At 36.5% G+C, this 15,595-nt stretch overlaps 1 protein-coding gene across 1 annotated transcript in view; it reads left to right on the forward strand.

The window, feature by feature from the left end:
- The window catches only part of TNKS2 (tankyrase 2), a 31,851-nt gene that overhangs the window by 10,817 nt on the left and 5,439 nt on the right, over positions 1–15,595 (forward strand). Inside the window, exons 8-24 of the mRNA XM_075423425.1 lie at positions 1,524–1,710; positions 2,660–2,781; positions 3,274–3,365; positions 3,450–3,528; positions 4,553–4,724; positions 5,416–5,495; positions 5,921–6,066; positions 6,500–6,665; positions 6,991–7,210; positions 7,592–7,701; positions 8,377–8,565; positions 9,336–9,588; positions 10,253–10,335; positions 10,916–11,036; positions 13,445–13,542; positions 14,158–14,232; positions 15,070–15,175. Coding sequence (XP_075279540.1) covers positions 1,524–1,710; positions 2,660–2,781; positions 3,274–3,365; positions 3,450–3,528; positions 4,553–4,724; positions 5,416–5,495; positions 5,921–6,066; positions 6,500–6,665; positions 6,991–7,210; positions 7,592–7,701; positions 8,377–8,565; positions 9,336–9,588; positions 10,253–10,335; positions 10,916–11,036; positions 13,445–13,542; positions 14,158–14,232; positions 15,070–15,175 — 2,299 coding nt within the window. The remainder of the gene's footprint in view (positions 1–1,523; positions 1,711–2,659; positions 2,782–3,273; positions 3,366–3,449; positions 3,529–4,552; positions 4,725–5,415; positions 5,496–5,920; positions 6,067–6,499; positions 6,666–6,990; positions 7,211–7,591; positions 7,702–8,376; positions 8,566–9,335; positions 9,589–10,252; positions 10,336–10,915; positions 11,037–13,444; positions 13,543–14,157; positions 14,233–15,069; positions 15,176–15,595) is intronic.

Below are 15,595 nucleotides of genomic sequence, written 5' to 3' on the forward strand. Positions count from 1 at the left end.
ATCTTCTGCTTGCAAGGAAGCTTTTTCCTTATAAATGTGCTTTCTGTTTTTAACTCTTTCTGCTCCAAAGTTGAATGTTTTTGTACCACCAAGTGAGTACTTGTCTCAGCCTTCCCACCCTCACCCAAAAGAAGCCGCACCCCCAAAAACTGAACAATATTATGAGTTTGACAGTAGATAAATATTTCAGAAGACAGACTGTTAAGATGTTTTGAAGAGAATACTGGTAAAGATCATGAACGTTTTGCAATAAAAGAGTAATTAGTCTCTTGAGGGAATGAACTTTACAACTTCAATTCTGGCCCTGAATTGTAGCCTTCACCGCAAAGAAAAATGTGTCATTTTTCCTAAAGCAGGCGAATGCTTGGAACTTCTCAGAACTGGAGTGTCTTAATCTGGATTATGTTAATCTTGAAGATAAAGTATGATACACGTTAAACTAGTGGCTCAAAGATGTGGCCTGCAAAAATCTGTGTTGTCGTCAAAGGGGCGTTTGAACTGTGCCCATTCTCAGCTGCTACAGCAAATAATTATAACAGCTGAGAGTGTTCTGTTGGAGAACTCCAGATGTTTGGGTGCTCAGGGTATAGCTGTTGTTCTGTCCTGTTTGTCTCAGTCCCAACTAATTCCATGTGTCTTTCTAAGTGTTTAGCAAAAAATAAAGTAAAAATTACTGAAATAAGCATATATTTCAGTAAGTATAAATAGTCAAAAGATTTTTTTTTTTTTCTTTTTGTAACTTCAGAGGCTAACTGTAAAGTGAATCTTTACAGTTGTGGTACTGGACAAAAAAAAAACCCTCTTGCCTACACACTACTATGTGTCTTAACTATTAAGCTAGAGTTGTATTCCCTGTTGGATTTCTGCTCCAGTGAATCTTGAATTATTTTTTGCAAAGCACTGCAGCTCTAATAGGAGCAATGGGAAGGAGCATGTCCTATCAGACTTGCTTACAGGCACAACTCAAGGCGCATACAGAATGTTACTGGAGAATAATTACTTAAATATCCAAAAGTATCACTTGCAGAACCTTGTATTTAAATGTTTTGAATTGAAGTCAACTTTGAGACCCTATCCCATAGATATCTTGGTATTTGCATCTTGAGGCGTGTTCACAGAATGTGTTTATCTTAGTGCAGCTGTTCACCCTAGACTTTTTCTAGAGCAATAAGATAAGGGAGCTTGTTGAGAGGTGATTTGTAGTATATGAATTAGGCTCATTCTCCGATCTGACTTATAGCAGAGCTACTCTCCTTGTAGAGATGCTGGAGAAAGCCTGAAGAGACTAGCCTGCCTTCAGCTTCTCTGTATGTACCTGTGAGGCACTAGGGGATTAAAAACTGCAATCTGCTGAAATGTTGTGGTATATTGAAAATGGATGTCTGGAGAATGTCTTGGATACAGTTTGCATACAGGCATTGATTTTTATTTTAACAGTCTACTGCACTGAAACTAATGACAGAAGTCTTTTTCTAATGATCTGGTTTTGATATTGCATCTTTTTTACCCCTTTCCGTTTCAAGCATGGAGCATGCGTGAATGCAATGGATCTGTGGCAATTCACCCCTCTGCATGAAGCAGCTTCTAAGAACAGGGTGGAAGTATGTTCTCTTTTGTTAAGTTATGGTGCTGACCCAACACTGTTGAACTGTCACAACAAAAGCACCATTGATTTGGCTCCAACACCCCAATTAAAAGAACGATTAGCATGTGAGTATAAAGTGAAGATCAGTTCTGCAGTTATAGATTGTAATGTGTGCTTGGGTTCCCTGGACCGTGACAGTTCCCTAGACACCTGCCAGAAATCAGATTTGGAAAATGCTTACACTTTCCAAGCAATTGTGCAATGTTGGACAGTAGATTTCGCTGTTTATGATTTGAGATTGCTAAATTTTCTGAATGTAGGCATTTAAAATAATTTTATTGTCGGTTTTATAGTCATGTGGTTGTGATGGGGTTTGTAGCTTTTCTTCCCTGAGTACACGCTTTCCGTCATGACCTTGCCAGTACACTCTCATTTTCCATACTTGCTCCTGTCATTGCATCGAGACTGTTGAAATATTAATTTTTATTCTTCCACTATGTTTTGTTTGAAGAAAGGAAAACACATAACAGTTTAGAATGCTGAATACGTTTGAGTATGCCACAATCACTGGAAGTTCAAAAAAATTTGTGAAAGGCATTGATTTTTTTTCCAGAAAACTTAAGGAGTTGAGAAGAATGCCCTCAAACTCTGTCTTTGAGTGGTCAACTAATGACTTTCTGGGATGTGTACAAAAATTATTAGTAAATACTACATTAGCGTTCATGTTAGCATCTAGAAATGGTTTTCCAAAGAGAGGTCAGAAGTAGAGATTTATACATGCTTGAATTGGTACATATGCGAAGAGTAGAACCTAGAACAGTGGTGAGTGGAATACATCTTGTTCAACCAGTTTGGATGTGTCTGGTTCAGAAACAAAGTACATTGCTGTAGTTTTTTGACTTAGCTAACAAGTTCTGTCAAGTGATGTAAAAGCTTAAGTCTGAGTTGAAAATGTCTGCACCGTGATCTGCTGAATAAAATGAGTATTTTTATCTAACTGAAAGAAACAATCCTCTTGATCCTTCTTGAGTTAAGGAATGTAACCTTCTGGTATGTATTTATTTCTTTTTAAAGATGAATTCAAAGGTCACTCACTGCTACAGGCTGCAAGAGAATCAGATGTAGCTCGTATAAAGAAACATCTTTCTTTGGAGACGGTGAACTTCAAACATCCTCAAACACATGAGACAGCATTGGTAATATCTCAGGATTTATTAATTATTTTGCATCTATTGTGGCTGACCTAAATATACTGGGTAATAGTTCAGAACTAAAAATTTTGATGTCAAACAGTGTAATTCAGACCAACCCAGAATATCCAGTGTCTAGTTAAACGAATAACATAGATCAGTATTTAGTTCTTAAGCTTAATGTTGAGACTAATCTGAATTGCCTGTTTAATTTAGGTTGTCTAGATTACTGATTTTCTGTACAATAGTCTAGTTCTAAGCAACAGCAAGCTACATATGTTAGCTTTGTTTGTAAAGCTTGAAGATTTCCAGCAATTACTGGAAAGGGAGCTCTGGAAAATACCAGAGTAAATCCAAAAGCCCATGAGGAATCTCCTGAATTAATAAGCTTCTACATTTTTTTTTTCCTGTTGACTTTGCACACAATGAGGGCTTAACTGCCAGCTGATCAGCAAGCAGTAAAACTGTTGTTAATGCTACAATTTTTAATGTTCTCAGCACTGTGCTGCTGCATCTCCATATCCTAAGAGAAAGCAAGTATGTGAATTGTTGCTGAGGAAAGGAGCCAACATCAATGAAAAAACAAAAGAGTGAGTGGTTACAAATGAATACTCGTAAGTGTGTGTTTAGAAGATTTTGCAAAATACATTTTTAATTTTTTTTTTTTTTTAAAGCTTCTTGACTCCTCTGCATGTGGCATCAGAAAAGGCTCATAATGATGTTGTTGAAGTAGTTGTGAAACATGAAGCTAAGGTATGAGTTACTATTCATACTTTTGTGGAGGTTTCCCTACTGTATAGGTTTTCATAGCGTGAGAATGGACAGCTGAGTAGACAGACTTTTCTAAAATAATTCGTTTTGGAAGGTTGTGGATTTCTACGCTTAAGACACAGGCCATCAATCCATCAGTACAGCCCTCCACATTGAGGCATCATTGTCGTTTCGTTCCTATTCTATAAAAAAGTGCGGATGTACTTCTCACTGTTAACTGAAAGCTTGTAGAGTGTCTTACTCGGTGCTTCATTGTCCAGCAGTAGTGATGAAATGCTTAAGGAAAAAAGAACGTAGGGGATATATACAAACAACAAGAAGCTAGACTGAACTGTAACACAGGTAGACTTTATGTGGTGTTGTGTGCAGTAAAAATTGGAGCCTAGGTGAAATGTTAGATCATAATACAGTGTTTGAATTTCCACAAGAAGAAAAAGTGGAAAGGAGATACTCTCTATAATGCTTGAATCCTCCAAAACTAGGAGTTGAATCTCTTGTGGAAATTTCATTACAGCCTGGCTGCTGTGTGGTTTCCGAAGTGATGATCAAAACCAGAGGAACGATAGGGAATACAAGTAACCTTTGGGTGCAGAGTTTTAAATTATTAAATACACATTGACTGAAACAGTAGAAAGTCCTCAATCTGAAAGACCACAATAAGCCAATGCCGGTAATAGCTGTTCTGCGCGTTGGCACTGAGGATTTGTGCTGCCATGAGCAAAATGATGGCCTAATTCTGTATGTGGTACAATTGCTGTGACTGTTTACGCTGAATTATTTGCATGCTTCTAAAAGTGGGCTATTCTTCCTCAGTAAATGTGGTTATAACTTCATGAACTGCTTTTGTTTAAATTTTATATTTTGAAATGTCATGACCTTTGGAAATACACTGAATAAGTTCTTTTAATTAAAGTAAGAAGAATAGCTGTGAAACTCCCAGTCAGCAATGAAAACAGCTTTAATATTAAGTTTTGATGGTGGTATTTCTTGTCTGTGTTATTTTTAGGTTAATGCGTTAGATAATCTTGGCCAGACCTCTCTTCATAGAGCAGCACACTGTGGTCATCTTCAGACCTGCAGGTTGCTGTTGAGTTCTGGATGTGATCCTTCCATTGTGTCTCTGCAGGGCTTTACAGCCTTACAAATGGGGACTGAGAGTGTGCAACAGCTACTACAAGGTACAACTGATTTATTCAAGACCCACTTCTGAAGTAATGTGGTGCTTCATTTTACTTGCCGTTTCAAGTGCCATACAGAAATAATAGTGAGCACAAGTCAGGGGGAGTACTTTCTACAAAAGACAGTCCTGCGTTGTGCAGTTCTTACTTCGTAACTACGTGCACAGGGAGAGTGGCTACTGCCTCTAGGTGTAGTTACCAGTATCATTTACTCGCTAGTATTCAGCTACACAGATTGTCAGAGATGCTCAGAGTGTTTTAATGGCATAGCCACCTGGAATAATTTTTGGAAATCCTGACATAGGAAGGGGGGAACCTTGTAAGTAGAAAATTAGTTTCAAAAGCAAAAAATGGCTGCTTTGTATTTGTGAGCAGAGGCAACGGGGTACGTGGATGTTCAAGAGTAAGGTGTGGACGTTATATGCATAGGTAAGCTTCTGGAATGAAACTGAAATGTTTAGTTGGGTCCACAGTATTTCAGAATGAAAAGGAAGCATGTTGCTAAAGGCAGCTTTGCAAACACTGTTAGAGCTAGTAGCTACAGTTGCAGATAGTAAGAAAAGACAAAACTTGTCTATAATTAGTTAACTGTTTTAAGGCAAATCCTTGAAATACTCAAATTACTTCCTGTCTTAACAAATTCCTTCAACTACATACACTTACATGTCGTGCAACCTGATTTATTTTGCAGAAGGGATCCCATTAGGTAATTCTGATGCAGATCGACAGTTGCTGGAGGCTGCAAAGGCTGGAGATGTGGATACTGTAAAAGTAAGCTTAAACCTGTCCTAAAAATAAGAGGGAATTGTATCCCAAGGTATTAATTTCTCAAAACAAGCCGTCAGACAGCCCTTCACTCAATGCTTTAGAGTTGTGATGCCTGTCCTAAAGCCTTTGTATGGAACGAATATCACAGATGACAAAATGTAATTTTCACCACCTCCAGAATTTTGTCTTATATAAAAAGTGTAAATAGGAAATCACAGGTGTGGATTTGGGAGGGAGTATTTAATTATTTTTTCCTTGTGACACAGTCTGTGAAAAGTAAGGGGTTTGTGTAAAAATAAATCAAGAAATAAACTTTCTTCTTCATTAAAACAATTTTTCAAAAATAGATGTGTATAACAACATGACTAAATTTAAAGTGTGTCAACACTATATATAGTGATGTATGTTTTGTTTTGGGGATTTTACAGAAACTATGTACAATTCAAAGTGTGAACTGCAGAGATATTGAAGGACGTCAGTCTACACCACTTCATTTTGCAGCCGGATATAATAGGGTATCCGTTGTTGAATACCTTCTGCAGCATGGAGCTGATGTGCATGCAAAAGATAAGGGGTAAATACTCAAATGTGTATATTCTTGGCAATTGTGATTGCTGATGTCTGTCAGCTCTTGAATATTGCTGGCGGATAAGCATCACATCTTTCTTCAGACATTCAATTTTTTTATTTTCATAGAAAGTTCTCTCAGAATGAAGATACTCGGAATATCCACAAAAACATTTTGCAGTACTTGAGATTAGAGTGTCAAGAATTTCTCTAGCCCTGTGTTTTTACATCTTTTCAGTGCTGCTGCTGATTGCATTTTTACCACTTTGGCAGTAGCTATTCCCACTATATTACACTGTTATGGAAAACTTAAAAAATAATTTTTGTTATGGTTTGGTTGTTGAAGGTGCAGTATGTTGTAAGTTTATATCGCTCTGTGAAAAAAAGACCTAATTTTTAAAAGAGAATTTTTCTTTTTTTTTTTTTTTAATTGTTTACAGAGGACTTGTCCCATTACATAATGCTTGCTCATACGGTCACTATGAAGTTGCTGAACTGCTGGTTAAACATGGTGCAGTTGTCAATGTAGCTGACTTGTGGAAATTCACTCCTTTGCATGAAGCTGCAGCAAAAGGAAAATACGAGATTTGCAAACTCCTATTACAGGTACTATATATGCTGGAGAGAGGTTACTTTCTTTTCTTTCTTACTCTTCACCTGACCTCAGTCTTGTTCAGTCTGAAATGTGATTGGACTTCTTTGAGAAGCTGGTTTGTGTTTTGTGGTTTCTAAATTAGTGTAGCTAAATGTAGGTTTTCAGTAGAAGGGATACTGTTCGCAACTATGTTGTCCTTTCTCAAATAGGCAATGGAAGGTGCTCTGAAGGATTCGAGTATGTGTCAGAATATTTGCTCAGTAAGGCATAAGATGCCTAAGATGCAACGTGTTTATTCTACTTACATACTTACCACCTTTTTTTTGATGTGCACAGCATGGAGCTGACCCTACAAAGAAAAACAGAGATGGAAATACTCCTCTAGACCTTGTTAAAGATGGTGATACTGATATTCAAGACCTACTTAGAGGAGATGCAGCTCTACTAGATGCTGCGAAGAAAGGCTGTTTGGCCCGAGTAAAAAAGTTGTGTTCACCTGACAATGTCAACTGTCGGGACACACAAGGACGGCATTCAACACCACTACATTTAGCAGGTCAGTGTTCTAATTAACTGGTTTGATCAGAGTTATTAGTTATTGTGGCTATACTTTCTATATCTCAGCAAGTTTCAAGTGTAGTCTCAAGCTAGAGGACTCCATATTTTCTTTAAAAAAATAGTATTTTATGCATATTAGTCTTATGTTCCTCTTCTAAACTGTTTAACTCTGATTTTAATTCCCTATCCTCTCTAGCCAAAGAGGATCTTGTATTGTTTATGGACAGAGGTTTTAAAACCAAATACTCATACACTGTCTTTGCTCGGATTGATGTCTTAACTTTCGAGTAATTTAAGTGAATTATTACTTCTCTACAGCCTGTTGAGGATAATTTCTTTTAATATGTTCTATTTGTTCTGTCCTTTTGCAACCTTCCAGCTGGTTACAACAATTTGGAGGTTGCAGAGTACCTGTTACAACATGGAGCAGATGTGAATGCACAGGATAAAGGAGGTTTGATTCCTCTGCATAATGCGGCGTCTTATGGGGTAAATATCTCAAAACTTTCTGAGGCTTTATTTTTAAAAATAAATGAATAAATAAAGTGATACATTTCATTAACAGCATTGTGAGCCAACATTCCTTAGAAAACTTTTGCCATTGAGTTGTAATGTAATCTTATTTGTAAAATGAAAAAAAAAATCAATCTTAGTCAAATCAGGGTTGGAGTTTACAGAATTGAGTTTTCTGAACATGAATGCTTAGAAAACCAGCAGCCTGAAAGGTGTTCTATAAAATGTATTTCCTTACCTGTGTTGGTCACATTATACCAGCAAGTCTCATTTTCACTTACTTGGCTGATACTGAGACACTGATTGTTTTTGTGGACTTCCTGAATCTTTGTGTTTGCATCAAGTCTTTAATCGAAACAGTTAGAGTACTTTCCAAGTTCAAATTCAGGCTTTTTTTCCTTCGGATTCCTCTGGATTTGGGATTCTGTTGTTGGTCTGGCCTTTTTTCATAAGGGAAGAAATCTTAACATTTTACTGGTACCTTATAGATGAGGAGTAAAACATCTAGTTTTAATAAATTTTTGATCATAATTAAAAAGTAAATGTATTCTAAGAAAGTTCAGAATGAGGATCATAGAGAAGGATCAGTAATGGTTCTGAGTTAAATACGCTGTGGTACCCTGGAACTTAACAGGTGTTTTTATTTTCCAGCATGTTGATGTAGCAGCTTTACTTATAAAGTATAATGCATGTGTGAATGCTACGGACAAATGGGCTTTCACACCTCTGCATGAAGCAGCCCAGAAAGGGAGGACACAGCTTTGTGCCTTGTTACTGGCACATGGGGCTGATCCTACTCTGAAAAACCAAGAAGGACAAACGCCGTTGGACCTGGTCACTGTAAGTGTTGTGGTTCTTGCAAAATCTCTACTCACCTGCCATTTGTAGCAGCTCATCTAAAAACTATCCTTTAAAAAAAAAATAGTAATACAGCAAGTTCTGCAAAGTTTAAAATACTGTGGTTTCTCTGTTGTTTATATGTACCTGGTAAGGAAAGTCAGTGGAGCCTTTGTAAATTTTCTTTAAGTATTTTCTTGCTCAAGACTTCTTATTTCAAGATGGAGTCGGGAGGAAAAAAACAAAACAATAACAACAAAAAGGATACATCTGTATAATTTGATGCTTTTAATTCAGTACTTGTAGTTTGACTAATACAAAAATTGTGGCAATAAAATGAAAGCAAACTTTGTAGCAACATAAATTTAAAAACTATCTGGCTGTTAAGTTTTTGGGTGTGTGTTTTTTCTAAGTATTATAATACAATTCAAAGCTACGCTCATTTGTTTTGTAAATTCTGGTTGCCAGTAGAAGCTTTGGTTCATTTCTCCTGGCAAATTAATTCTGTTTAACTGTCCCTAAATTGTTTTAGAAATATTGAAGTCTTCACTTTTTAGTTTATTACAGGTTTTATTTATAAACATTTTACAGTTTCATGTATGCTGTTGGCACAAAAGACCATTTGTAAACTGTGTTGTAAAACAAGTATTTTTCCAATATGCATTTATTTATTTCACAGTATACTTAAGTCTGGAATAATGATAATGCATTCTAGGAAAAAACATTGTGTAAAAGTATTTCTCTATTTTAATCAGTCATTTTCTGCTATTTAGGCAGATGATGTCAGCGCATTATTGACAGCAGCAATGCCTCCTTCTGCCTTACCAACTTGCTACAAACCTCAGGTTATAAGTGTGTCTCAGAATACAGGTTCCACAGCTGATTCCCTGTCTTCTGTTCCATCCAGTCCATCCAGTCTGTCTGCTGCAAGTAGTCTTGACAACTTGTCTGGTAGTTTTTCTGAACTTCCTTCTGTTGTTGGTACAAACAGTGCAGAGGGAGCTACTGTTCTGGAGAAAAAAGAAGGTGAGGCTTTCTCATGAAAAGAATGAGAAATATTTGAAATAGGAATAACGTTTTCTACCGTATGGTAAAAAAAATACACAAGTGTGAAGTTTCTCACACATGCACACATTTATTCTGACATACGCACTATCCCTATTCCTTATGATGTCATGAACGGGAAACAGAAGTCTAATAAGTCTTGTAGTATACAATTTTAGTACTTTCCCCTTACAGAATCTTTAAAATGTTCCTTTTTTGTTGTACAGAACCAAAATGGTGAATTGTGTTTTAAAAGAGAAGTCAGATGAAATTTGGCTCCATACAAACAGTATTTTACTACAAACTATCTAGTTTCTAAGAGGCTGTTCTTAGAGATCTTGAAAAGGCTACTTCTATAATGTTTTAGTTCTCAAAATACTTTTTGTTTGAATGTGCATTTCTGGTAGCTAGTTAGTTGCTTATTTTGCGGAAGCACAAAGACTGCTCTTGGGGTGGTAGAAATCTTAGAGTGCTAGGGTAGAGTAAGTAATTGTTGCCACTGGTTAGTGATACAGATGTTTATTCCCCATCTTGAGAAGACCTGGAATTTCTGTCTCTCATTGTTTTCACAGAGAATGTGAGGTGTATGTACTTTATTTTACAATACATGTATGCATGTTCTTTGTGAGTTTTTCTTCTTGCACAGTTTCAGGTGCAGATTTTAGCATAAATCAGTTTGTGCGGAATCTCGGCCTTGAGCATCTAATTGACATATTTGAGAGAGAACAGGTAAGTAGCTATATTTATTTCCAGATACTCAGCTAGAAGGCAAGGGAATAGATACTGTGTAGAATAACATAATGAGACAGATTTAAAATGAATGAATGTCAGAATGAGTGGATTAAACGAAAGGAGTGTAACTCAATTTTTTAATTGATATATAATAAAATTATATATTAAAATACACATATATATAAAAAACTAAGGGCAGTAATGTCTGTATAAGTTTGAGAGTGTAGTCATGTTTCCTTTCTGCCATATAAATGGTGGAGTAAATAGTCAGTGTTGATTAGTAATTTCTGTTTCTGTTGGCTTGAACATATCTAGAAAATTGTATTTCTCAATGGGAGCATGATCCTTGCAAGCAATATGAGTTACTCATATGTAGTTTGTAGCATATTTATTTATTTGGAGAAAAAACTTGATTAAAAGTAAAATGTGAGAATAATACACCAAAGTCTCCAATGTTCGTGTTCTTTTCACAATTGCTTTTTATATCAACTGTTGTAAGGTATATTTTCACTGTCATTGGCAGCTGTTCTAGTCTGTTCACTGTGTTGTACAAAAAATGGTGTTGCTTTCATTGTAGATAACACTGGATGTATTGGTTGAAATGGGACACAAAGAATTGAAGGAAATTGGAATTAATGCTTATGGCCATAGGCATAAAATCATTAAAGGAGTTGAAAGGCTAATTTCTGGACAACAAGGTATATATAGATGTTTCGAATTATTATGTCACACTGCCTTTATAGAATCCATTTTTATAAATGCTTTAGATTATTTGAAATTGTATCTCTTTAAAAAGAATTTATAATAAAACTTGTCCTAGAAAATGGCTCTTCAGATGATGTCTTCTGACTTGCAACATGAGCGCTTTTATTAGTCCTGTGAATTGCTATGAATCTTGTCTTCCAGTTCTCTAATTTTTTTTTTTTCATTCATGGTCACCATTTTGTGTTTACTTAGGTAAAGAGTAGATGTAGTGCAAAACGGTTGTAAGCTTTTTGAGGTAGGGAGTATTTGTCTTCATCAGAGCACTCTGGAGAGCAGAGCAGATTCTCTGTTGGTGGGTTATGGCCTGTTACATACTGTTCCATCTGGTTCTGTAAAAATTACTATGTTTGCTTTCTGAGAAAGCCAGCTGGAATTCTTATGTATGCTTTTCTTTAAAAATACAGTTGGTGTTGCTTCCAGTGAACCAAAACTAATAGCATTGCTTTGTTTAACAGCTTCAGCTTGTATTGAAGTTCATGCTGAAGCCTCTTTATTTGTGCAGCACTGTTGATACCAGCACAATCCTGGGAATAGTGCACTTCATTTAACTATGGCTGCATAAGAGACAAAAAAAACCCAAACCTTTTCTGTTCCTTGTCTCACTGAATCATTACTTACTATTGTTGTGCTGTGTTTCATAGAAATTGAATAAATTAGAATTGGTAGGATTATTTTTTTCCCTCTTGAGACACCGTCTGTGAATTCTCATTCTAAAATCTGCACTCCATAGTAATGAGAGTCACTATCCCAAGCTCTGAATTACTTTTTGCTCCTTAAAACAGCATTAACCAAGCCTTAAGATAATCCTTTTCCTAGTAATGAAGCATTTAAGCGAATCTTCATAATTTTCTCTTAATTGTCATATGTTTTTTGGCAGATTCATTAAGTATTTTGGGTAGAAGTTACTTTTAAGGTATCATGTCAGCCTCATGTCCTGTTTGAGTTCAACATTTACATAACCAGTAATCATATACTGGTTTTGCCTTCCAAGTAGGCCTGGTGTGTTTTTCAACATTTGTATGTTTATACATATTTTAATATGTCTGTATATAGACAGAATGTCAAACATCTAAATCCTTCACCACTCCCACCCCCATTCTTTCTAGACTCTTGCTGCCTTGCCAGGACATGTGTGTGGATTGTTGTCGTTTGGTTGTTTTCTCAGTTTTCTGTATCTTGCCCTTGGGCTCTTGCACTCAAGTATGTTTGCACTGATATTTTGGCATCTCTTCCTGAACACAGTATAGCCGTTATTTCAAGGTCAGTAGGGCTTTTGTGGAAAACTTTGTTTTGGTTCTTTCTTGCCAGAGTTTGTTGCTCCTGAACACTCTGTTCCAGTTGCACACTGCGATTGTGAGGCTCAGGACTGTTTATGAATCTGTAATTTCCCTTTTTGCCCAAATTATTCCTTTCTAGAGAGATTATGACAGACCCAGCATCTAACTCTGGTCGCCTGGTAGTTGTCTGGGAAAGCCATGGGCAAAAAGACACCTGATACACACTGTCTTTGTATTCTTATGTTCAGTAATTACATTCCCATTGCTTGTCAGTTGTGAATGAAGTCTAATTGTAAATTGACAATGGATTCTGTGTAAAATTCCAATTTTTTTTTTGCATATTTGGAATGATAGAGAATTTTCCTTTAAGCATTCAGTATCAGGCTCAGGCCTTTTGGGTTTTACAGACTTAGTTCTTTTGTCAGCTCTTGCTGCAGGATTCATGGGAAAAATATTCCTATTGAATGAGCACTTCAAGTCAATTCTCTTGTTAATGATGCCATTGCCATCAGTAGTCATGGACTTTGTAGAGGGCCAGGTTGCTCACTGTTTCACTGCCTAGAGTTGAAATGAACTCCTACATAAGCAACTGCTTATATATGGTTTCCCTGTCATGTACATTAACATACTGAGCTAAGCATAGACAAGTGGGTTAGTGTGTCTGAAATGTTTATTCCTGTTGAGAGAATGATTGATCAGTATCCACAGATCAAGGCAAATGATTGCAGTTGATCTGCATCAAGACCCAGCTGCTGTATTTCTCATGGCATTTATGGTGTATGCATGGTAATCTGTGGGTAGAGGTTATAAACAGATGCTGAAGAAGTTTGCTTAAAATTAATGAAATTATTTGAGGGATCGCACTTTGATATGTTTGCGGCTGGTGGAAGGCAATTAAAGTCATTGGTAGTCTCTTCCTTCCTTAGCAGCTAATCTCTTCATCTTGTAAACTGAATTTTGAGAAAATGGTCCCTTTGAAAAAGAAAAATCTCTTACTGGTTACCATTCCAAATCAGCAGTCTTAAGGCAGTTTCTGAAACTGTTGTGTTTTGTTGTATTCACAGGACTTAACCCATACCTGACTCTAAATACTTCTGGTAGTGGAACTATTCTCATAGATCTTTCCACTGAAGATAAGGAATTTCAGTCAGTAGAAGAGGAGGTATGCCTTTCTTTGTAGTCTCAGTATTTTCGTTATTTCTACCAAAGAAGTAGATAAAGAACTATTGCTAGACAATTTAACAGTGCAATAAACATCACTAAGCCTAAAAAAAACTTGCATAAGGATACTTCAGATTTACAACTTTGACTGCTCCACCTGTAATCTGTGCTCGTGACATCTGCAACTTTTTCCCTACGTTATTACTGCTTGTATTATTTTTAAAACCTCTACTGTATAGAAAAGCTCTTTGATACAACATATAAATTCTGTGCTGCCAATTGCCTGTCTGTTATACACAGTTTTAAGTCACTTCTTTCCCAAGTGTCGTAATCACACATGACAAAATTCTGAAGCAACAACATTCTAAATAGATTAGTGACAGTCTTTTTGAATTTGAAAACTAGACCGTGGACTATTCAAGATACAGTTTTTAAAAGATAAGTAAATCTGTTTGTGTGCATCCACAAAATCTGGCATTACTTAACATACAGTCACTGCATGAAAATGTTTTTTTAAGACAGAATTGTTTGTTTTGATTATTTGACTGTGTGAAGGATATGTGTTTTGAATGTGTTTTGAAACAAAGTGATCCTCCTTAAAATTCTCAATCTTCAGATGCAGAGTACTGTCCGAGAGCATAGAGATGGGGGGCATGCTGGCGGAGTCTTCAATAGATACAACATCTTAAAGGTAGCTGTTGCATTTTTGTGGTCGATGGTTACACCTTTAGAGTTTTGGCTGAAAATAGAATGTCCATAAAATGTTCTGTGTTTGTTTGTTGAGTCCCATAATGTGATAAGATGTGCTGTTCTGAGACATGCACAGGAAAAACGTCATCTTCCAGGGGAGTTCAGAGAGTAAGATGATATGGAAAAATTGCTTATGGATTAATAGTCAAGAAATTTTATGAGAAATTGACATAGAAGGACTTCACAGAAAACTGTAGGACATTTGAAGAAAAAGACAGGTTGTATAGGAAACAAGATTTCTGTTCAGGGAGCGGCAGGGGAAAAAACAGCAAGAAGTGAAAGCAAAACTCCTGAAGCATGGAAGCAAGAGTACCTGTTTTGGCTTGATTTAACACTGACGAAGCTTAAAACACCAGGTAGTGGATAACCGTGCTTCAAGTAATTTAGTGATATTTTGGTTTGTATTCATTTCCCCCCCCCCCCTTGAAGAAATGGTCATTTTCATTGAAATGGTAGCAATTTTGGTTAGCAAGTAAGTACTACTAAGTCTTATTCTGAACTGATGTTGCAGTTTCCCCAGTAAAATTGATGCGTTTTATCTAGACTCATAAGGCATTGCCAATATCCAGCATACCTCTGCAGAGAGTACATAATTCACTTTATTTTGAAAGTGTTCAGAAGTCTTCTATGGAAGACTTCTTAATTTACTAGACGTATTCTTGTTTAAGTGGCAGTGTAACTGTACAGTGGTATAACTGCTGTAATTTAAACATCTTGTCAGGTAACGCAAGGAGAAGTTTTCAGTTTCAGGGTGGAGCTGACGTTTTGACTGTTTCAGATTCAGAAAGTATGCAACAAAAAACTCTGGGAAAGATACACTCACAGGAGGAAAGAGGTCTCTGAAGAGAATCATAACCATGCTAATGAAAGGATGCTCTTTCATGGTGAGAGATTGAAATGCACTTTATGAACTCGTTTCACCATCAGCACTCTTTATTGGAGGGTTTCTACTGGTTCAAACAAATTTTCTCAATGGAAATAGGTTCTGGGTTTTGCATGAGTTTTATATGAATAAGTGTTTGTATATGTCACAATGGGACATAAACCACACTGCAGCTTTCTTCTGAAATTTGCATCTCCTTGTCTCTCCCTCAAGGAGATGTCAGAGTTCTAAGTGAAAACATTTTGGCAATTATGAATGGAGATGAAGGGGTGTGCCTCCTCCTGGGTTGAGTTACTAATTCTGTTTTATTGGCTGTGTGACCAAAATGATGAAGAGTCAAACTTTATTCTGCTGTGGGTTGTTTTGGGTTTTCTTGTTCTTATATTTTGATAAGCTAGTTCTTGTTTATCATTCCAGAAAA

This window comes from Opisthocomus hoazin, chromosome 6, assembly GCF_030867145.1.
Source record: "Opisthocomus hoazin isolate bOpiHoa1 chromosome 6, bOpiHoa1.hap1, whole genome shotgun sequence".
In the NCBI taxonomy this organism is placed as follows: Eukaryota; Metazoa; Chordata; class Aves; order Opisthocomiformes; family Opisthocomidae; genus Opisthocomus; species Opisthocomus hoazin.